The 23,667-nt window shown below is 46.8% G+C and overlaps 1 protein-coding gene across 4 annotated transcripts in view; it reads right to left on the minus strand.

Moving 5' to 3' along the window:
* TOP2B (DNA topoisomerase II beta) overlaps nucleotides 1-23,667 on the minus strand; it is a 497,734-nt gene that overhangs the window by 216,881 nt on the left and 257,186 nt on the right. For all 4 annotated transcript variants that reach the window (XM_085630531.1, XM_085630530.1, XM_085630533.1 and 1 more), the window contains exons 17-20: nucleotides 11,548-11,640; nucleotides 11,340-11,454; nucleotides 2,148-2,269; nucleotides 1,097-1,245 (exon numbers count right to left, since the gene is read on the minus strand). In XM_085630531.1, the coding sequence (XP_085486657.1) occupies nucleotides 1,097-1,245; nucleotides 2,148-2,269; nucleotides 11,340-11,454; nucleotides 11,548-11,640 (479 nt within the window). The remainder of the gene's footprint in view (nucleotides 1-1,096; nucleotides 1,246-2,147; nucleotides 2,270-11,339; nucleotides 11,455-11,547; nucleotides 11,641-23,667) is intronic.

Raw genomic sequence — 23,667 nt, forward strand, 5'->3', positions numbered from 1 at the left:
TGCTAGGGAACTCGAGTTGTTGGATTTGCAGACCATGTACTCCATATGGCTTCCCTGGCACTTACAATATTTAAGAATTGACTTAAGTACTCTAGGGGCATATCTACTGATACAGATATGCGCTCACCTGGGGTATAGTGCACCCTACCTTAGGGCTGTAAGAACTGCTAGAGGGGTGATTTGCCTATACCTACAGGCAGTGCCGGCTGGCATGGCACCCAGGCAGGGTGCCATGTAGACTGCTGTTTTTTTCCTCACAAGAGCATGCATGGTATAGTGCTAGTGAAGGGGGTCACAAGGGACCCTCTTCAGCTTCCAAGCCCTAGACACCAAGGGTACCACTTACTATGGACTTACAGGGGGCAGAAGTATCAACTGCGGATATGTTTTAGGGAAGAAGCTCTGGCACAGGGGACAAGGCTGGTAGGGACCCTGTGCACTGCAATCGAAACCACATCAAGTACCTAGGCAAAAAGTGGGTGCTATCTATGTCGAGAGGCACTTTCTCACAGGACCATAATGGCACATTGATCACAGACCTTTGGGACTGAAGCCTAGGCACCAAAGGTACACTTTGTGAGTTCTGTGCAGATCCTTGACTGATACCTGCTACCTAAAGTTTCGGCATTGGCTTGTATCCTGAAGCCTTAGTGACATCATTAGTTAACACTCTGATAAAGGATTGGAGTGTTCAGAACACTGACGGAGTAGGGAGTCAAGCTCTTTATGTGTGTAGTAAACGGTTAAAAAAAAAAAAGGAATTGACGTGAGCATGCTGGGGTAGTGTTTATATACCGCTTTCTGACACCTGTGGCTTGGAATCAGCGTGAGAATGTACAATGCCATTTATTGGTTCATAGGAGCATTGCTGAAAATTTCTCTGAATTCAGTCTGGCACCTGGGGGATATTGTAATGTGAGGAATCTGTAGTTAGAAGTACCAATCAAACGTAGACACACCCCAAACAGCCTTCCAACCTACTGGTATGGGCAGTTCTATATTTCACTTATGACAACTTTGGTATCTTCAGTATCACATATTAAGACTCAGGAAAACGGCAACTACAAAAACTGAATGAAACAATCGCCAGGCTCACCTTAACATTGTGAAAATGTAACGAGGGCTGGCAGCATCTTTGCCTCCATGAAGCCTAGTTCCAAACTGACCAATCGGCTGAAGCAGGTTGGCGTTGTTGCTACCTACGAAGTTCTGTGCTAAATTGACAATCGTCATCATCAAAGCTTGCTAGAAAATTAAAACAACGCTGTAATTAGGAAAACCAGTGGCAATTTGATTTAACCTACACATAGGTAGACTAGACAGCATAATTCGGCGTTCAACAAACATTACAATAAAAGGAATTATTGCTCATGGCTAATTTCTTGTTCAAGTAGCTCCATTTTCAACACCTCATCAAAGTCCCAACAGTAGCATGCAATGTCCAAGCGATAGATTCATGAGAATTTACTAACTAAAGCAACACAAAGTAAATTACTCATTTGATGAGGAGGAACAGGCTTATCCCTGCTCCTTTCAACGTAAGTATAAAAGTCTGAGAATCAATCAGAATAAGCGAACGGTCAAAACACTTTCAAAGTTCTTTCCAAGATCACCATCAACAGAAAGCCAACTACGCTCACTGAAGCGGAAGGGGAATGGTGGCTGAGGGTGGGCACATCCTTATAAAGTAATTTTCATATCGTACTCTCTTTATACTGGAAGAGTTTTAAGAAAATGGTGCTGGAAAATCCTAGAAAGGGAGACTTCTAGAGTACTTGAATCCTAGTGGTCTAAATTGAACATCATTGTGAGGGGGATGAAAAGGAGAGCTGACTTCAATTTCTTTCAGGGAAAGAAAAGTCAAGAGGCCGAAAAAATGTCAGTCCATATGAATTTCAAAGTATAGGCCTCACAGCAAAATATGAGGTGGAGTTAGCAGTATACGATTTAGGGTTCATTACAACACTATTCTTTTATTATATTGATGCACATAAGGATTTTGAAGTAGCATGAGGAAAGGAAAGGTAGCAACAACATTTCGAAAGTCATAAACGGCAAAAGGAAGAAATGGGAAAGCAAGAGAAAGCAGGAAAACAATCAGAGCAGGCACACTAGTGGTGTCCTAACAGCAACATGAGGCTACCCACCTCACCGTGATGATAAGCTGACATCTCAGCAACCGACCCAGCTAACTGGGCAACCTTCACTTCCCGCTTGTCATTCCTCTTGAAGCAGGTAAACAATACTTTCCTTTGTCCTGGTTTGAAACCTATTCAGAGGAATAAAGTATCAAATATAATTGCAGTTCAGTAAAATACATGTTTTAATTAAGCATATGCAGAGGTTTCCACATCACTTTAGCCCAACAAAACAAAGACAATTCCGGACCCAACCACTAGATGGCGGAATGATGCACAGCATGTCAATCCAGAAAAGGATTCACGCTGCAGAACAAGTTGTTATAATGGTGGTATTTCAGACAGAAATTGATGGTGGGTCCAGCAAGCTTTGCAACAACTATAGCTCATACCAGTGATCCTCCTGATGTGTTAATCTAGAACACTACTATTTATCATGAAGGTCCTTCAGAACTATTGTAGGAAGCTGGCTCTTTATATGATACATCAACATGAGATGAATTGTGTAAATACAAATACTTTTGCATTTAAAAAGTCGATGTAGGAAGCTGGCTCTGTATATACTATACCAAAGTGAGGTATAGAGTGCACAGAGTCCAGTGGAACACAAACGGTAGGCAGACAAAGTAGATAGCACCTCACTCTCAATTTGGGGTAGTTTGTGTAGGAAAGTGTGTTTCTCTTGCAGTAACCCCCCGCACACTTTTTGCCAGACTACTGATGCACTTGCACTTGATGTGTCCTGGGTCCCTGCCAATCAGGTTCCCAGGGCCTGTGTTATTTCCCCAAAAGTAACCCAATTGGCATCTCTTGACACCGGTCAGCCCCTGGTAAATGGTACCCTGGGTACCCAGGGCCTTGTGACCAGGGAAGGCCTCTAAGGGCTGAAGCACTTATTGTGCCACCCTTAGAGGCCCTGTACCCTAACACAAACACACTGCCCTTGCAGGCTGAGTGTCTGGGTACAAGACAAAACAAAAAGAGTCCACATGGCACACATCCCTGTGTGCCATGCCCACAACCTACACTGCCCTGGCATACATCAGCCACCCCTCTAGCAGGTGGCCTATGCCAGTGGTGTGGGCACAGGAGCATGAGCCCTGTGCCCCTACAGTACCCAGGTCCATTCCTGGGCACTGTAAGTGCAGTGCTGCCATTTAAGTGTATATGGTGCTGAGACCTCGTCAAACACGAACTCCACAGCACCATAATGGCAACACTGAAGACTGACAAGTTTGGTATCAAACTTCTCAGCACATGAAACCCGTACTGATGCCAGTGTGGAATTTAATGTACAAAGCACTACAGAGGGTATCTTAGAGATGCCCCCTGAAACCTAACCTACAATCCACGTCTTGTCCGAGAGGCTGCCACACAGCAGACATGTTGCTGGACCCCTGGGTGGAGAGCCCCCGCTCTCCTGGGCCTGCAACAATGCACATCCTGGGCGAGGTGCTAGGTCTCCTCCCCCAGGATGGGCAGGGGGAAGCTTCAAAGGCATGCCGCCTTTGTGAGCTTCTCCAGGCCACTTGTTGTACTCAGCAACTGGCCCCCACCGGTTCTGACCCCCACTCTGGCGGGAAGACTGGCCGGAAACCCCAAGTAAGGACAGGGGATGTGCCAGCCTCAGCAAACCACACCCCTCAGGTGGGGGAGGTGAGGTGAAGCACATCTCTGGGCTCTCGCCATCTTGAAGATGGGAAGGCCTGCCCAATCAGGACTAGGCTACTGCCCCCCTCCCACAGGAGAGTGGCAGGATAGGGGGTGTACCCACCCCAGGGCAGGGACCAATTGTTCCCTGTCCTTTACCTACCTTTAACACGCCTAAATGTAGTATTTAGGGGCACCCTGAACCTTCCTTCCTTAGATTACCGATTCCGAAAAAGCAAAGAAGAGCAAGAAGAAAGAAGACCTGCCGTGCAGCTGCTAAGACACCAACAACTTTGGCCCCAGCCCTACTGGCCTGTCAACCCTCGAACCTGCTCCTGCTAAATCCCGGCACCTCTTGTGGCCAGCAACCTCACAAACCCCGGAGGACCTGGCTACCTTGTGACTGAGCATCTGGGACTCCCATGAGCAGTGGCTCTGCTCAAAGCAAGTTTCTAACCCCTGGCATCAGCCCGGAATCGCGAACCCTGCGCACACTGCACCCGCCAAGCCTGGCCTGTGCCGGAGTCGACAATGACCCTGAGGACGTCCCCCCGGTGACTGTGACCTCTAATCCGGCACCCAAAGGACTCACCTCGACGCTCCAGACGATGCCTGCAGCCTCACACACAGGGACCCCCCCGCCAACCGCGTCCTACAGAGGGTAAGATTTCCCGACACCAAAAGGCACCCGGCAACCTGCGGCCCGCTGTGCCCGACTCCAGGGTACCTACCTATCCTCCAACTACCCAACTTACCTCTCGAAGTGGTGGTGGCACCTGAAGAATCTTCGTCCCCAAGCTTGTAGCCTTTGTTCGTCCAGGAGCTTTCCCATTGAAATCCATTGAGCGCCCAAAGGCTCAAAAGCACCCTGTACCCAGCCGACCGAGTGGCCCTGGCAGTGTAACTTCTACCCCTACCTACTTACCCATTTGCCATGAGCAAGTGACCAGGAGCCCAGCTCCCACAGCTGCATGGTCTGCTAGTCAGCAGCCACCAACCAAGGCCCCCCCTGCCTCCCATAGGATAACATTGGGCCTAACTCACTCTGCGCCCGGCAGCTCCCGAGGGTGTAACAACTGTACTTACCTGACCCTGGGAGACCCCTGAGTCTATGCCCAGAACCTTAACTCTGCCAGTCGAGTACTTACCCAAAAGCCGATAACTCAATTTTCCTCCATAGGGCAACATTGACTGGTTTCTTCTGAAATTTCTTCCAAGTGTGGAGTTTCTAAAACTTTAAATATTCACCTAAAATCAACCGAGTAACGAAAATACTCACCTGCTATTAGGAGAGATCCCAGTGCTGGATCTTGGTGCCCAGCACGGACCCTGAAAAGTACTCACAACCGTACTTACCATTAACCCAATTTTCTTCCATAGGAAATCATTGACTGTTTTTCTGTGAAATTTGTTTTAAGTGTCGATTTTTGCAAACTTCAAATATTCTTTAAAAATCGTACCAACTGTGAAAACGTAACTACTTACCCGTTTTAGATAGAGGTCCCAGTACTGAGCCTAGGAGCCCAGTACTGGATTACAAAAGTAACGAGTACATGCTATACCTGCAACTTGAATTTTCTCCCATAGGGAATCTTTGACTGTTTTCTATGAAATTTCTTTTAAGTGTCAACTTTTAAAATAGCAAAATATTGCCTAAAAATCACAACAGTAACTAAGTCGACTTCAATCACTTGTTTCTAAGAACTGTCCCAGGACTGAATCTAGGATCCAGTCCTGGAGTTAGAAAAGCAATCCTGAAAGTAATCTAGTGCAAATATCTTAAAACTTCCATTGAGCTCAATGTATTATTGTGTTTGAAAATGTGTTGCCTATGGCAACAACCTGTAACTATTACTCACAAAAGTCAATTGCATATTGCAAAAGTATTTAACTAAAGCATCTCATTATGAGAAAGTATATTTTAATACCAATTGTTGGTTTTAAAATAAAACAACCATATATTTTTTTATATAAAACATTGGCCTAGAGTTCAGTTCTTGAGTGTGTGAGAATTTGCTAACTGAGTGTGTACAACAAATGCTTTACACTGTCCTCTGGTACTGCCTTACTGCTCGACCAAGCTACAACTTTAGAGAGTAAGGTTATACCTAACTTTAACCTCTGTCAAACCCTGGGGGACTGTGGACTCTGTACACCCTGTACCTATTAAGGAACAGTATATACAGAGCCACTTTCTCACAGTATAGATTTGCTAGGTTTCCCTAAGTGCCGGCTGAGCTAGGGTTCAAAATACACAGCTAGGCACATTGCAAAAAAAGGGTCAGTTTTCACTGGAAAAATGTCATGTGCCCACGTTGCGTTTTGGGCTGTTTCCTGTCGCAGGCACAAGGCCTACCCACACAAGTGAGGTACCATTTTTATCGGGAGACGTAGGGGAATGTTGGGTGGGTAGAAATTTGTGGCTCCCTGCAGGTTTCAGAACTTTCAATCACAGAAGCGTGAGGAAAATGTGTTCATATTTTTTACAAAGTGTGTGGTTTGCAAGGGATTCTGGCGTAACAGAACTTGGTGAAACCAATCCGGGATTCCCCTGGGTGTCTAGTTTTTAGAAATGTATAGGTTTGCTAGGTTTCCCTAGGTGCCGGCTGAGCTAGGGTTCAAAATACACAGGCAAGCACATTGCAAAAAAAAGGGTCATTTTCAATTGGAAAAACGGTATGTGCTCTTGCTGTGTTTTGGACCGTGTCATGTCGCAGGCACTATGCCTACCCACACAAGTGAGGTACCATTTTTATCAGGAGACTTAGAGGAGCACAGAATAGTAGAGAAAGTGTTATTACCAATTGACTTTCTATGCATTTCTGCCTTCCTGATGTTAGAAAGTGTGTAAAAACGAATTTATTTTCCAAAATGGCCTCCAATTCACATGCTGGTATAGGTAACCACATATTTGGAGTTGTGCACATAACCACTGCTTCTAAACTCCATATGTTGTTCCTATTTCGGAAATACATAGTTTTCCTTGAAACCTATTTTTCACCCTTTATATTTTACTAAGTGAATTTCTGTACACCCGGTACATAATGAAAAACCTAAGTAAGGCTCAGCTCAGTTATTGGCTCTGGACACTTCGAGTTCTTGGTGAACCTACAAGCCCTACATACCCCTGCATTCATTAAGGTCCAGTGGACATATTGGTACATTGTTTTTAAAAAAACTACCATACTTAGAAGTTGTTACAGGTGAAAACGCTGGCTGTTATTTGCAACTCGTTTTGAATGTTTTTATTTCAACTGTTACTTTCTAGAGGAAAACCTTGAAGGATCTACACAAATGACCCATTGCTGAATTCAGAATCTGGTCTACTTTTCTGAAATGTATAGCTTTCCAGGATCCTTTATTGGTTTCACATCAATTTCTACCACTAACTGAAAGGTGGTTGAAAGCACAAAAGAATAGGAAAAATAGGCTATGTCCCACTAAAATGCCAAAACTGTGTAGAGCATTTTAATTTTCCGACAAATGTCTGCCTGCTCCTAAAAGTTGGGAAGATGGCGATTTTAGCACTGAAATGCTTTGATACCATTTGCAGGGAAAAAAACGGACGCTTCCTTTTTCAGCACTTTTTTCCCAAGTTTCCCAACAAAAAACGAAAACGTAGGACGCAAATTTGGCATAGATTGCTTCTGTGGAAAAAAGTTATGAAGCCCCAAGACCAAAATACGCCAAATAGCCAAAAAAGGGCTCAACACTGGGGTCGGGGAATTTGGTGAGGCACCAGTTAAGGGGTTAAAATAATTAGCCTAGTGTAGCCCACACTCAACTGTAGAATTTGACATAAGCACTACATATATCATTGTCATTCATGCATTAGAATACAAAGGATCTCTGTGCACGTGGTGGAATAATGTTTGACCGGCCTATCTCTGATCTGCACATGGAAGTGTGACAGTTGTATTTTTCAAATGGTGGCTGTATCAGAATGTCAATTACCAGACCCTAGTAAGATTCGTTCTTACCTACTATCACTTGAGGAGAGGGTGTGAGGTAGTAAGCCCAGGGGTGCACATAGTATCTTGCTTCCTTTCAGCACCTCCAGCAATGTGGAAAGTATTCCACAACCAGAGATTGTGTTCTACGTTAAGACCCTAGAAGCCAAGATGACAGGATCTTGAAGCAAGCTTGCCTTCGTGTTAAACTGCTGCAATGACGCCTTTTCTTTAATTTAGAAATCCTTCTTCAATGTTTACATCTAGATGTACTAAAGTAAAAGGGTAGGATGTTTATACACAAGTGGGAATACTGCATCAAGGACATATGCCTAACTATGCCTGGATGAACTCCAAACCATCCTTTCTTAGGTATGATCTAAGTCAAACCTCATACCCACTACAATGAGAGGCTGATAGCACTCATGGCGTTCCCTTACTGTTCAAGAAACGCTCTATTCCCCAAACCTGGAGGGAACATATGTGGTAGTACTTTTCTGCTGAACTTGCTACAGCTTTAAAAGCACAATACTATATTTAGTATTTTCTTTAGACTCAACACACATGGATGGTCTATTTTTCATCCCACTCCTAACAGACTCAACACAAAGAGTCTGACACACAGGGTTAAACACATACTCCGGCATACTGCCTTTAGCAATTAAATAGGCTGCCCGACAATATAACCATATAACCTCTTGTACGATTACTACAGGATCATGGAAAATCTTGCATTAAACATGCACCACCTGCCTCTAAATGTAGATACCCCCCGGTTCTGATCTGTCAAATTGATTGACCTTGTTCTAGACTTTTCTGTCAACTCCCCATCTGTTCTCCCTAAGAAAGGCAGCACACCTCCGACAGTGTGGCTTTGACAAAGCTAGAAAGTTATCTCCCACTAAGATTGGAGCTCGTCTCTGATGACTGTAGGAAGCTTGCTCCTTATATGGTATACCACTAAGTGGTTAAACCATGCACAGAGTACAGAGACTCCCCCAGAAGTGTACAGGGCTCAATGTAAACCCAAAGTGCTCTAGTTGTGGTAGTATGGGGGAGAAGCCTTGGGCCTAATGCAGGGGAATCTAAGACATTTGTTATGCACACATTGACAAATGAATGAGAAACAACTCAAAGGAGAATTTATGACCAAGACATTCGCAAAAAGGCAAATAATTTTTTCAGGAAAAACACTTAATACTTTAGAAAGTGGACACAGTGCAATTTTCCAGATTTGCAATGTTAACCCATTGAGGAAAAGGCGGCGGCTGTTTTTCAGATAAGTACACGACTTACAATTCCAGTCTTCGGGGTTTCAGGTCAACACCAGGCATGGTTCAGATTGGCACCAAAACTGCACCACCAACGGTACAGGGGCGGACAGTTGCAGATGTCAGATTTGAGGTTGGTGCCCAATGTTAACCAAAGGAGACTGGGGATTCTCGAAGATGCGCTGCGCTCAGGTGAGTCAAGCGATGCCAGAGGCTAATCCCCTAGGGTTAAGGCAAGGACAAGGGGGGCCATAAGGAAGCACCAAACTTATACCCTCAGCAGCACAGGGGCGGTCAGGTGCACAGTGCCAATACAGCATCGGGCACCCAATGCAATCCAATAGGGGAGATAGAGGTTGAAGAAAGGCTGCAGGGTCAGGCCAGGAGGCTGGACAAAGAAAACCCACAGCTGCCCAGGTAGGTAGAGATGCTAGGGGACGTAGGGACACCGTCAGTCAGGATCCCCAGGGGCTTCGAGTGAAGGAGTGTCCTGGCGCATCAGAAAACAGCTTACCAAGCAGGTCATGGTCAGTGGAGTCTTCGAGTTGAGGCTGCAGGCATCGAAATGGTGTCCGACAGGGGTCAGCTTACGGTGGACTCGTGCTCACAAGCTCTGGGGAACCTTCACAGGACCGGTGGACCACTTCGACTTGGGCCGTGGGCATCGAGTGCAGAGGTGGATCCGGGGGTGAATTTGCAGCTCTTCAGGGTAGAGTTCTTTTCTTTGTAGATGGTTTCTTCTGACCAGGTCCACTGTGTACAAAAGATTTAGAGTCTTTATTGTAGGCAGACACTTCTCCCAGGGCTTTAGACGTCACTGGGCTGCAGGACAAGTTGTCTTTTCGTAGCAGAGGAGAATGGCAGCAGACAGGTCGGCAAGGCTGACGCAGAGTCAGTCACTGGTCCTTCTCTCATTATGGTGCAGCTGTTTGGTGTCCGGGCTTCTTAGGTCGTCATAGATCTGATTTAAGGGTCTGGAGGAGCCACCTATATACTTGATTTAGGGGGTTACAAGGGAGTAAAAGGTGGGGACCAATGGGTTCCTTAACCTGGGATGTCTACACGCATTATTTTGTCTCCCTCCAGTGGGAGAGGGCATAACCATAGCCCTGATTAGATAAGTCCCACTATCTTCAAGATGGTGGGTACTGAAAAATTTGCTTTACTTCTCCTCCAGCAACTAAGGGGTAGAGTTGGCGATGGGGGACACAACCTATTTTTACTAAGTTTTCCATTGGTTCTCTCTCCAAAAGTGGGGGTCTGAACCAGGGGCTGCCAACTGCTGCTAGCAGCAGAGGCTGGGGTCGCATTACAAAGGCGACAGGCGTTTGAAGCTTCCCTCTTGAGCACTGTGCCTATTCTGGGGAGGCGTGACACCTCCACCAAGGATGTGCTTTGTTTCTTGCCACAGAGAAAAAAGGCTCTCCAATCAGGGGTCCAGAAACATGCCTGGTGGTGGCAGGCTGCCTAAAGCCAGTCAGAGACCACACCAGGGTTGGTAGGTTTTCAGGGGGCACCTCTGAGGTGCCTTCTTGGTACAGGGTTTAATAAATCCCACACTGACTTCACTGTGGATTTATTAACGAGTTGTTTGGTACCAAACACTCCTGGGTTCAGTGAGGACATTATAGTGCCGGGGAACTCAAGTTGTCGAGTTTCCAGAGTATGTACTCTCTATGGCTTCCCTGGCTCTTACAATATTAAGGAATAGACTTAAATATTGTAGGGGCATATCTGCTCATGCATGGCTTTGGTGAGGGAACCCTAGAGGACCCTTTTCAGTCCCAATGCCCTAGCAACCAGGGTACAACTTACTAGGTACTTCCAAGGAGGTCTGACGTTGCCAGTAGTGATACAGGTTTAGGGAAGGAGCTGTAGCACAGGGGGGCCTGGTTGGCAAGGACCCTGTGAACTTTCAATCAAAACCACATCATTTTCCAGCAAAAAGCGGGGGCTCACCATGTCAAAAGAGACACTTTCTCACACCCACACTACCACAAGAGAGCATTTGGGATGTTATTTGTGCCTCTGTAATTCCTCTGGGGTTTAACTCAAATCTTTAAACGGTGTACCTCATTGTGGTCCACTATATAAAGAGCCAGCTTCCTACAGTATTCCAAACCAATCTGTCAGGTTCAACAAAACTGAACTGATAAATGATAAACAGTAGCACTGTGTCACATTTTGTCTCAGAATCCAAACTTACTACCCAAGCAGCTGAAAGATTTAAATAACTACCATTTAACACTAGCAGAATATGGACAAGAAGAAAACGAGACCAATTTCTGACACAATCAAGGGTTAAAAAACATTTTTGTTAAACTTCTCACCATCAACGAGGGAAGGAATGGATCGCTCATTGTCTGAGTTGGAGAACAGAATTAGTTCCTTGTTGATGAAATCATTGTAGGTTAAGTGCTTTGTTGCAGTGCCATACAAGAATTGCTGAAAGAGAACAGATGGAAGGCTAATAAAATTCCTGTTAGATCAATACTCACGCAAGCCATCAAACTTGTCTCTTGGTAGTTCAATGCTCACCTCTGGTAAACCATGCAACCTGCGCTGCCGCCTGTCCTCCATAAAGTTTGTTAGCCATTCTTTTCGGTCATCAACTTTCTTTTTGCTGAAGGCCTGCAAAACATCAATATTTTCGCATAAGGTGAGTCTTGGTATTAAAATCAACCTGCATCCAACAACAAGTAGGACCTTCACACATCATATGCATCTTCTAAAACAAATTGGTAACTACAACTATCAAGTAGCAAGACAATGCTGTAATATTTCTGTATTTTTAGCGAATGTTTCCAACTAGAAGAGTAAGACTATATTTTGGGACAATTATGTTGTTTTGTACACACGAGGTGTGTGTTTTTCTTTCTCCTTTTGTGGCATAATTTTTATGCATTGATTGATCTAGCAAGAGTATATCCAGGGAACTAGGTGCAGTCTGCTCTTTCCGTTTTTGGCGCTCATTTCTTCTTCCTGGAAGTCAGTTTGTCCATACGTACTACATCAGATGCTGGTTACAGGACATGCTCCTAATTAGACTCTCTCTCAGGGACCATCCCACTGAAAGTAGTTGGGATTCCCTATGACACACTCAAGAGGTTGAGGGCTACTTTTGCACCTGGGAGGCTCCCACACAAAACTATAATGAGGGTTACAGTTCCTCCAAGGGTTTGTGCTTAAATTGTGTATAGATAGTCTACACATTTAAAAAAAAATCTTCGCTGCCTCCAAGCCGTCTGTTCCCTTTCGTGCCTGGGTATAAGCAGTTTGGGGCTTCGTCCATCTTCCTATGAAGTCCGATGTGCGCCTCGGTAACATCTATGCATGGTTGACATCTTCAAGACTCTTCTTCCCCTTTTGGAAACTCTTCCTGTGCTCGCTGGCTTCCCTTTTATTTTTTGGTATTGAAGCAACCTTAACTCATCTCGCCTCATTTCCAGGAGTGGTGGAGGGTTGCATGTGAATCCAGATAATTCTTCAAGCCGCAGAGCTACTTCTACTACTAAGTAACCATTTTGTTTTGCAGCATGAATCCATTTCTGGATTCACATTCTCTTCATTTATTTTGTAGTGGCATTCTGGTTAACTCTTGGCTCTGGTGTAAAAATTGAGGTTGAGCTAGAGAACAGGTGCTTCATTACTCTGTCCCACTTGAGCCTCCTTGATTAGCGGAGTATCCACACAACAGTGTTTTGTAAAGGTGTGAATTGATGAGCATGTGGCTGCCAAACATATTTTGTTTATGGGCACGTTTGCAAGAAAGGCCAGGGTGGATCCTTACTTCCTTGTGGTATGTGCTCTAGGTTTCTCATCCAAGAGTATTCCTGTGTCCTGGTGACACAGTCTAGTTGTTTTTACTATCCACCTTGCGATGATCCCCTTCACTACCAGTTAGCCCTTGTTTGGGTGTACAAATCATACAAAGAACTGACATCCCTTTCTGACCTCATTTGTCCTGTTTAGGTAGTGCATCACAGCCTTGTGCACATATACAGTAAGCAGCAAACTCTTTACTTGTATTTGAGTTTTTTTGGCTGGTGAAAGAACCCCAGTAACTGGATACTTTGGTTCACGTGAAATTGTGATACGATCTTTGGGAGGAAACGTGGGTTGGTCCTCATCGTTACCCAATCTTTGTGTATTTGCAGGTATGGTTCTTTGGTGGTTAGTGCTTGCTAGTCGCTCAGCCTGTGCAGTGTTGTGACTGCAATTAGGAAGGCGGTCTTCCAGGTCAGGAATCTCAGCTCGGGCCTATGTAGTGGTTTGAAGGGAAATGCTACTTACCAGTATGCATCTGTTCTTGGCATGTAGGGCTGCAGATCTACACACTATGCATAGATCGCCGTCTGGTGTTGGGCCCGGATGTTTGCACTTGTTTTTGTCCTGGAAAGTCTTTGGAAGTCACGAGGTAGGTGACTCCTCCTTAGGATCATAGTGCGTATGGGCATCGGCTCCATCCTCAGATTGTTTTTCGCCAGCAGGGTAATAATGGAGCTTTGTAAGAAAACAGGAAGATGCCCTTGTATGCTGTATCTAAATAAGATAATACTGGAACAGATAAAGGAAGCCGGAGAGGCGGGTGGGCGTGTGTAGATCTGCAACTCTACATGCCAAGAACAGATGCATACTGGTAAGTAGCATTTCCCGTTCGAGGCATATGAGCTGCAGATTACACACTATGCATAGATTGTATAGCAGTCCCCCTCCTTAGCGGCGGCCACCAGTATCTGTTGCAGTAGTCTGAAATAGGGTTTTGAGTACAGATTGGCCCACACTAGCTTGTTGTTTTGAATGCACATCTACACAATAATTTTGTGAACGTGTGCGGTGTAGACCATGTAGCTGCTGTGCAGATGTCATCTAATGGAATGTTCCCTAAAAATGCCACAGAAGCCCCTATTTTTCTTGTAGGGTGGGCTCTAGGAGGAACAGTTAAAGTACGTTTTGCTTTGTGGTAGCAAATTTGTATGCATTTAACAATCCATCTGGCTATCCCGGACTTTGATATGGGGTTGCCTTTGTGTGGTGGTGAAAAAAACGAAAAGTTGTTTAGTCGTTCGAAAACGTTGTGTTCGCTCAATGTAATAGTGCAATGCTCTTTTAACATCTAAAGCATGTAGAACTCTTTCTGCGATTGGGTGTGGTTGCGAGAAGAATACGGGCAACTCCACAGATTGATTGAGGTGGAAGGGAGAAATTACTTTAGGGAGGAATTTAGGATTAGTTAGGAGAACAACCTTATTGTGATGGATTTGTAAGAAAGGTTCCTGAATAGTTAGTGCCTGTAGCTCACTAACTCTTAGAGAAGTTATGGCCACCTTCCATGTTAAGAATTGTAGCTCACATTTATGTAGAGGTTCAAAGGGAGGTCCCATTAGTCTTGTGAGAACGATGTTTAAATTCCACACAGGTGAGGGTGGAACTCTGGGAGGAATTATTCTTTTGAGTCCTTCCATAAAGGCTTTGATGGCAGGTATCCTGAATAGTGATAAATGTTGTCTATTTTGGAGATATGCTGCAATGGCAGCAAGGTGTAGCCTAATAGACGTATAGGCTAAGTTGCACCTTTGTAGGTAGCTTATTATGTGTTGGCTAGACATATCGAGGGGATTGATGTTATTGTTATGACAATATATCACAAATCGTTTCCACTTGGCTGCGTAGCAGGCTCTAGTGGTAGGGTGTCTAGCTTCCTTAATGACGTTCATACAGTCAGGAGGAAGGTTAAGGTAACCGAATTCTAAGATTTCATGAGCCAGATCACAAGGTTGAGCTGAGCTGGGTCTGGGTGTCTAATCTCTCCACGGTTCTGGGTTAAGAGGCGTGGTGAGAGGTGCAATCTTTGGTGCGGAACTACGGACCATTCCACCTAAGTGGTGTATCACGGTACTCTGGCCCAAGTTGGAGCAACTAGAATGAGAGCCAGTGAGTGTTGCCGTAGTCTGCGCACCACCAGTGGTATGAGTGGGAGAGGCGGAAAGGCATACGCTTGACCAGTACATCCATATCGCATTGCCTTTGGCCAATGGGTGTGGGTATCTGGCGGCGAAGCTTGGGCATTTGGCGTTTTCGTGGGTGGCGAAGAGGTCTATCTGTGGTTGACCCCATTGAAAGAATGGTTGAAGAACTTGTGGATGAAGTTTCCACTCGTGGATCTGTTGCGTTTGGCGACTTAACAGATCGGCTATGGTGTTTTGGACTCCTGGGACATGTTGGTCTAGGAGAAATATGTTCTGGGGTATAGCCCATCTCCATATGTTCTGTGCTAGCTGCAGAGTGTGTGTCCTGCCTTGTTTCTGTATGTAGTACATGGCTGTCATGTTGTCCGTGCGGACTAGGACAGTCTTGCCTGATATTTGTTTTTGGAATGCTTTTAAGGCTAGGAATATGGCCAGTAATTCCAGGTGATTGATGGGGAATAACGTTTCTTGAGGTGTCCACCTGCCCTGCATGGTGTAATGCAATAGATGAGCTCCCCAGCCGGAGAGCGATGTGTCCGCTGTCATGACAATTTGAGGAACTCGCTCTTTGGAAAGGATTTTGGTGTTCCACCACTGCAGAGAGCGATGAGTGCGACCGTCTACCAACACCAGATCTGTTAGCTGACCTTGAGCCTGGTTCCATTGGCGTGCTAAGCACTTTTGTATGGTACGCATCTGGAGTCTTGCGTGAGGCACTATGAATATGCCAGAGGCCATCATCCCAATGAGCTGCATGAACACTCGAGCTGGAAGAGAGTGATGCGGCTGAAATTTGGTGAGGAGAGCGAGAATGCTTGCTATCCTGGATGGACTGGGATAGGCTAGTGCTTTTGAGGCGTTTATTGTGGCGCCGAGGTACTGTTGCGTATGAGCGGGTTGCAGATGAGACTTGGTGTGGTTTATTGTGAACCCCATGTCGTGGAGTAATTAGATAGTCGCGTGAGTGTGATGAACACACTGGTTGTACGAGCTGGCTTTTATGAGCCAGTCGTCGAGGAGTGGGAAGACGTGAATGTGTCGTTGTCTTAGATGGGCTGCGACTACCGCTAGGCACTTTGTGAATACCCATGGTGCTGGTGTGAATCCGAAAGGGAATACTTTGAATTGATAGTGCTGCCCGTCCACTACAAACCGAAGATATTTTCTGTGAGCTGCGTGAATGGGAATATGGAAATAGGCGTCCTTGAGATCTAAGGTAGACAGTAAGTCGCCCTGTGAAAGTAGAGGGAGGACCTGCTGCAGTGTGACCATGTGGAAATGGTCTGATTGTACGTATAGGTTTAGTGGCCTGAGGTCTAGAATAGGTCTCCGAGAGCAGTCTTTCTTTGGTATGAGAAAATACAGGGAGTAAACTCCCGTGTTTTGTTGATGCTGGGGAACTAGTTCTATTGCACTTTTTTGTAGTAAGGAAATTACCTCTTGTTTCAGGAGTGACAAATGTTCTGTTGACATTGGACGCTGTTTGGGTGGAATGTGTGGGGGGGGTAGAGGTAAGTTCGAGACAGTAACCTGATTGCACTATTTGTCGCACCCACCTGTCTGTGGTGATGTTGGTCCAGACAGGAAGGAACTGTTGTAGTCTTCCCCCGACCAGAGTGGAATGGTCCGGGGGAAGCGGAGGGAAGCCATTGGGCAGGGGTGGAGGCAGAGCGGGTGTTGTTAGTCTTGCCTCTGCCCTGGTTATTGTTGCCTCTGTATCCTCCTCTCTGATAACCTCTGGGGAAGGTGGATTGGGTGGGAGCCTTGTAAGAGGTGGGTTGGTTATCAGACGGGTTGCCTCTGGAGTTGCCCTTGTAGGATGAGCGACGAAAAGAACGCCTGGGAGCTTGCAATTGCAAGGCTCCCATTGATTTGGCTGCGTCTGTGTCCTTTTTCATCTTTTCAAGGGATGCATCAACATTAGGGCCAAAAAGGTGTTGTTGGTCGAATGGTTGGTTGAGGATAGAGCTTTGCATCTCAGGTTAAAAACCGGAAATGCATAGCCACGCTTGCCTGCGGAGAAGGGCACTTGTGTTTACTGCTCTGGATGCTGTATCTGCCACATAGAGAGCGCACCGGATGGAGGTGTTGGTGATAAGTTTACCCTCCTGTATGAGGTTGTTGGCCTTATTTTTGTATTTGTCCGGGAGGTGTTGTAGTAGGGACTCCAACTCATCATAGTGAGCCCTATTGTATCTGGCTAACAGGGCCTGAGTGTTTGCGATGCGCCAAATGTTAGCCGCCTGTGACGCTGTTCTTTTGCCAGAGGCATCCAGAAGTTTAGACTCTTTGTCGGGCGGAGCTGCATCACCTGATGTTTGCGAGTTAGCCCTCTTTCTAGCATTTGAGACCACCATGGAGTCTAATGGAACAGGGCCCTTAATGTAAACTGGGTCTGTAGGGGCAGCTTTGTATTTTTTCTCAATTCTAGGATTGATGACTCTAGCCCTAACAGGGTCCTTAAATACCTCTGTAGATAGTCTAATAACCCCTTTAAGCATGGGTAAAGAGGATGTGGACCTTTGGGTGGTGTCAAAAGTGTCCATTAAAAAATCCTCTTTGACCGGTTCTGTATGTAGGTCAACCCCGTGGTACTGGGCAGCTCGGTGTACCAGCTGAGTAAAACCCATGGTGTCTTCTGGTGGGGAAGGCCTAGAGGGGTAGAGGTCATATTGCGGGACATTAGGGACATCAGGCATATTATAGTCATCCCAGGGGTCAGGGGAAGCTGGTGGACTGGGGTCCCCTAGTGGCAAGTCGTCCGCACCGTCCCGTGTCATCATATGTGTCGTCATCGTCTACTGGTGTAGGGGATGGCGTAGGAGAACGAGGTGGTGGAGGAGGTGGTAGAGGAAGTGGAGAAGGGACTCTAAGAGGTGATGTGGCTATGTCCCTCTTTTTGGGTGGTGGAGCTGGTGCAGGCATCATGTCCAGTGGTCTTTTCCTGGAACTCAGTCAATTGACCAGTTTTAGGGTCTTTAGTTAGAGTTTTTTGTTGAGGGTCTGGTCGAAAAAGCTCTTTTGAAGAAGGTTGGGTGTTCGGTGTCGACTGTCGGTATCTAGGGCTTTTTCGACGCCGGCTCCGGAGCGGTTTTGGGCTTGGAGCTGCTTTACCAGTCTGTGTGCTTCTTCGGTGTAGATGGTTTTTCCGGCTCCGGAGAGTGGGAGTCTGACCTTTTGGGGAGTGGCTTCTTCGTCGGCTCTGAGTGTTTTTTCGGTGCCGGGGTGTCACTGCTTGGTGTCTTCGGTGCCGAGGGCTTCAGGGTGGAACTAGCTGTCAGCACGGAGGATGGGTGCAACTTTTTCGGTGCCGATGATTGGGCTTCGGCGCCGGTGGCAGGCAGACTCGAGCCAGAGTCGCTGGAAGGCTTGGTAGGCTTCTTTGCCGGGCCCGAGGGCGGGGCATGGGAAGAAGTGTCGGTGTGCACCCGAGCTCGAAGGTGAAGGTGTGACCGAAGCCTTTGTGGTTGTAGGGAGTGGGTCGGGGTCTGCTGAGGAACACTCCCTTGTCTCTACTTACAACCCGTTGAGCCGGAGTCACTTCTTCGACGGAGTCATCGGCTTCGGAGGCGCGGATGAGGCCTTCTTCGACCCGCTACTCTGGCACATAGACGCCCTCTTGGAAGACGTCGTCGGGGATCAAACTCGACGAGCGAGCCATGGTCCTTCGAGCTCGTCGATCCCGGATGGTCTTCTTCGAGCGGAAAGGGGAACAAGCTAGGCAGTCTCTGGCCTCATGCTCCGGAGAGAGGCAGAGGTTACACACCTCATGCAGATCGGAGTGGGGAAACTTCGACCCACATCGAGGACACTTATCTTAGAGATCCCCCCTTAAAAACTACCAGTCTCTGGTGAGGTACCGGACTGGTACACACCAGCCTGCCACAACGAGACACTAACCAGAGGCCCCCTATCCCCCACAGGATAACATAGGGCCTCAGCACTCTGCACCCAGCCGCCCTAGTGCCGCTGAAGATGTAACAAGAGTGCATCCTTGACCCTGAAGGGACCCTTGTTCTAACCCCAGAAGCTCAACCCCAAAGACAGATTACTTACTTGATAACCACTAACTTCATTTCTCTCTATAGGAACCTATTGACTGTTTTTCTCAAAAAAAAAGGTTTTAAGTGTGGAGTTGATTTCTATGGAAACCTGAAAAATAACAATTGTGCAAAATTGATTTTAATTACCTTTTCTCTAGGAAATGTCCCAGTGTAGGCAAATCACACAGAGTAGAAAAAGTAATCTAAAAAGTAACCTGTACAGTAATTTCAATACCTTGACTTAAATGTATTTTAAACAACTGCATTTGAACCTGCATTCACTTGTAAACACTGCATAATATATTTCAAAGCAAAAACCAAAGGAAATGATGGACGGAGTGTTGAACATTGCAAGCACTCACCTCCAGTCAACGGATCTGGGTTTAATCCATCACCGTTCTTTAGCCCACTCTGCCACCCCAGTTCAGACATGGCCATATGCAAATCAGTCTGACCCTGTGCCTCATGGGAACAGTCCAGCCCGAACTGCCAAGCCATGTCTTCCCTGTACCGGAAACAAGCTTCCTAGGACCGGTTTCTGGCATTTCAGCCGTCTTCAGCCAGGCTTGCTTGAATCCAGTGGCAAAGTGAGCAAGGGACTCACGTCTGAGCATACCCTGCCAACTTATGACGAACAAAGCAAAAACCAAAGGAAATGATGGACGGAGTGTTGAATTTGCATATGGCCATGTCTGAACTGGGGTGGCAGAGTGGGCTAAAGAACGGTGATGGATTAAACCCAGATCAGTTGACTGGGGGTGAGTGCTTGCAATGTTCAACACTCCGTCCATCATTTCCTTTGGTTTTGCTTTGTTCGCCATAAGTTGGCAGGGTATGCTCAGACGTGAGTCCCTTGCTCACTTTGCCACTGGATTCAAGCAAGCCTGGCTGAAGACGGCTGAAATGCCAGAAACCGGTCCTAGGAAGCTTGTTTCCGGTCCAGGGAAGACATGGCTTGGCAGTTCGGGCTGGACTGTTCCCATGAGGCACGGGGTCAGACTGATTTGCATATGGCCATGTCTGAACTGGGGTGGCAGAGTGGGCTAAAGAACGGTGATGGATTAAACCCAGATCAGTTGACTGGGGGTGAGTGCTTGCAATGTTCAACACTCCGTCCATCATTTCCTTTGGTTTTGCTTTAATATATTTCAAAGCCTTTATTTCACTTACCTGAGCCAGGCTTGGCTTGGTTCTAGAAATAAAATAACTTAATATTTGTATACAAACAAAGTTCAGTCTTTGAGTGTGTGACATCATTTGCTAATTGAATGTGTACAACAAATGCTTAACACTTCCCTCTGCTAAAGCCTTACTGCTCACCCAATCTACCACAAACCGAGAGTAAGGTGCAATCTACTTTTACCTCTGCCTAACTTTGTGGTTCCACTGGACTCTGTGCACACTACACCTCATTTTGGTATAGAATATACAGAGTCCGCTCCCTACAGTGTTCTGGGGTTAGACTCAGGGGTCCCCCAGGGTCCAGGATGTGTGAGGGCGGCCGGGTGCTGAGGCCCAATGTTATCCAAAGGGGGATAGGTGGCCTCCAGGTTGGTGGCTGCTGACGAGCAGGCCACTGGGTTGTAGGAGCAAAGCTCCTGTGTGAGAAAGTGGCTCTGTATATACTGTTCCTTAATAGGTACAGGGTGTACAAAGTCCACAGTCCCCCACAGTTTGACAGAGGTTAAAGTTAGGTATAACCTTGCTCTCTAAAGTGGTAGCTTGGTCGAGCAGTAAGGCAGTACCAGAGGACAGTGTAAAGCATTTGTTGTACACACTCAGTCAGCAAATGGTTTCACACACTCAATAACTGAACTCTAGGCCAATGGTTTATATATAAAAAATATATGCTTGTTTTATTTTAGAACCAACACTTGGAGTTAAAATATACTTTCTCAACAGTAGATGTTTCATATAAATATTTTTGCAATGTGCAATAGACTTTAGTAAACAGTTACAAGTGGTTGCAGTAGGCAACTCTATTTTTAAACACAACAATACATTGAGCTCAATGATAAATTCAAGTTATTTGCAACAGATTACTTTTTAGATTACTTGTGGTATTCCAGGACTGGATCCTAGATTCATTCCTGGGTCAGTTCTCAGAATCAAGTGATGAAAGTCGACTTAAGTACTGTAATGATTTTTAACTAATTTTTAGCTATTTTAAAAGTTGACACTTAGAAAATATTTCAGAGAAAACAGTCAATGATTCCCTATGGAAGAAAATGCAGGTTATAGGTACAGTATGTTCTCGTTACTTTGGTAATCCAGTACTGGGTGCCTAGACTCAGTACTGGGACCTTTATCCAAAACAGGTAAGCAATTACGTTTTCAGATATTATACGATTTTTGAAGAATATTTAAAGATAGCAGAAATCGACACTTAGAAGAAATTTCACAAAACAGACAATGGTTTCCTATGGAAGAAAATTGAGTTAAGGGTAAGTACAGTTGTAGAGATTTTTCAGAGTCAGTGCTGGGCACCAAGATCCAGCACTGGGAGCTCACCTAAGAACAAGTGAGTAAATTAGTTTTTGTCACTCGGCTGATTTTTGGTGAATATTTGAAGAATTGAAAAGTCCACACTTAGAAGAAATTTCAGGAAAAAGCCAGTCAATGTTACCCTATGAGGAAAATAGAGTTTGCGGTTTAAGGTTAAGTACTCGACTGGCAGAGTTGAGGTTCTGGGCACAGACTCAGGGGTCTCCCAGGGTCAGGTAAGTACAGTTGGTTCACCCTCAGCGGCTATAGGGCGGCCGGGTACAGAGAGTTAGGCCCAATGTTATCCTAAGAGGGATGGGGGGCCTTGTTTGGTGGCTGCTGTCTGGCAAGCCACGCGGCTGTGGGAGCTGGGCTCCTGGTCACTTACTCAGGGCAAGTGGGGAAGTAGGAAGGAGTAGAGTTTTCACTGCCAGGGCCACTCAGGCGGCTGGGTGCAGAGTGCTTTTGAGCCTTCGGGCGCTCAATGGATTTCAATGGGAAATCTCCGGTTAGGAAAAAGACTGCAAGCTCGGGGACGAGGACTCTTCAGGTGCCACCACCACTTCGAGAGGTAAGTTGGGTAGTTGGAGGATAGGTAGGTACCCCGGGATTGGGCACAGGGGGTGCCTTTACGTGTCGGGAAATCTTACCCTCTGTTGATCGCGGTTGGGGGGGCACCTGGTTCTGAGGCTGCAGGCTTCTTCAGGAATGTCGAGGGAGGTCCTTGGGTGCCGGACTCGGGGTCACAGTCGCCGTGGGGTCGTCCTCAGGGTCTTTGTTCACTCCGGCACTGGCCAGGCTCGGCTGGTGCAGAGTGTGCTGGGTTCGCGGTTCCGGGCTGCTGCCAGGGGTTAGAGATAGGTTTCGAGTAGAGCCTCTACTCATGGGAGTCCCAGGAGCTTAGAGCCAAAAGGTAGCCAGGTCCTCCGGGGTTGGTGAGGTTGCTAGCCACAAGAGATGCCGGGCTGGAGCAGGAGCAGGTTCGAGGGTCGACAGGCCGGTAGGGCTGGGGCCAAAGCAGTTGGTGTCTTCCTCTTTTCAGCAGCTGCAGGGCAGGTCTTCTTTCTTCTTGCTCTTCGTAGTTTGGAATCTGGAATCTGGGGAAGGAAGGTTCAGGGTGCCCCTAAATACTAGATTTAGGGGCGTTACAGGTAGGTGAAGGGCAGGGACCAATGGGTCCCCGTCCTAGGGTGGGTACACCCCGTATCCTGCCTCTCTCCTGTGGGAGGGGGGCAGTAGCAGAGTCCTGAAAGGGTAGGGCTCCCCATCTTCAAGATGGCGAGAGGCCGGAGATGTGCTTCACCTCGCCTCCCCCACCTGAGGGGTGGGGTTGGCAGGCTGGCACATCCCCTGTCCTTATTTGTGGTTCCCGGCCAAAGCTTCCCGCCAGAGTGGGGGGTTGCAGGGGCCTGGGGAAGCTCACAGAGGCGGCATGCCTTTGAAGCTTCCCCCTGCCCATCCTGGGGGAGGAGATTTATCACCTCGCCCAGGATGTGCATTGTTGCAGGACCAGGAGAGCAGGGGCTCTCCTACCCAGGGGTCCAGCAACATGTCTGCTGGGTGGCAGCCTAGGCAGCCTCAGAGCAGACGTGGATTTGTAGGTTAGGTTCGAGGGGGCACCTCTAAGATGCCCACTGGGGTGCTGGGTACATTAAATCCCACACTGGCATCAGTGTGGGTTTAATGTGCTGAGACGTTTGATACCAAACTTCCCAGTCTTTAGTGTTGCCATTATGGTGCTGTGGAGCTCGTGTTTGACGAGCTCCCAGCACCATGTACTCTTTAAATGGCAGCACTGCACTTACAGGGGTCAGGAATGGACCTGGGCACTGTAGGGGCACAGGGCTCTTGCTCCTGTGCCCACACCATTGGCATAAGGCACCCAACTAGAGGGGTGACTGATGTATTCCATGGCAGTGTATGTGATGGGCATGGCACACAGGGATGTGTGCCACGTCGACTTTGTTTTTGTCTTGCACCCAAACACTCAGCCTGCACAGGCAGTGTGTGTGTGTGTGTAAGGGTACAGGGCCTCTAAGAGTGGCACAAGGAGTGCTGCAGCTCTTAGAGGCCTGCCTGGGTCACAAAGCCCTGGGTACTTAGGGTACCATTTACCAGGGGCTGACATGTGGCCAAGGTTTGCCAATTTGGGTTTGGTTCGT

The sequence above is a fragment of the Triturus cristatus genome, chromosome 10, assembly GCF_964204655.1.
Source record: "Triturus cristatus chromosome 10, aTriCri1.1, whole genome shotgun sequence".
Taxonomy (NCBI): Eukaryota; Metazoa; Chordata; class Amphibia; order Caudata; family Salamandridae; genus Triturus; species Triturus cristatus.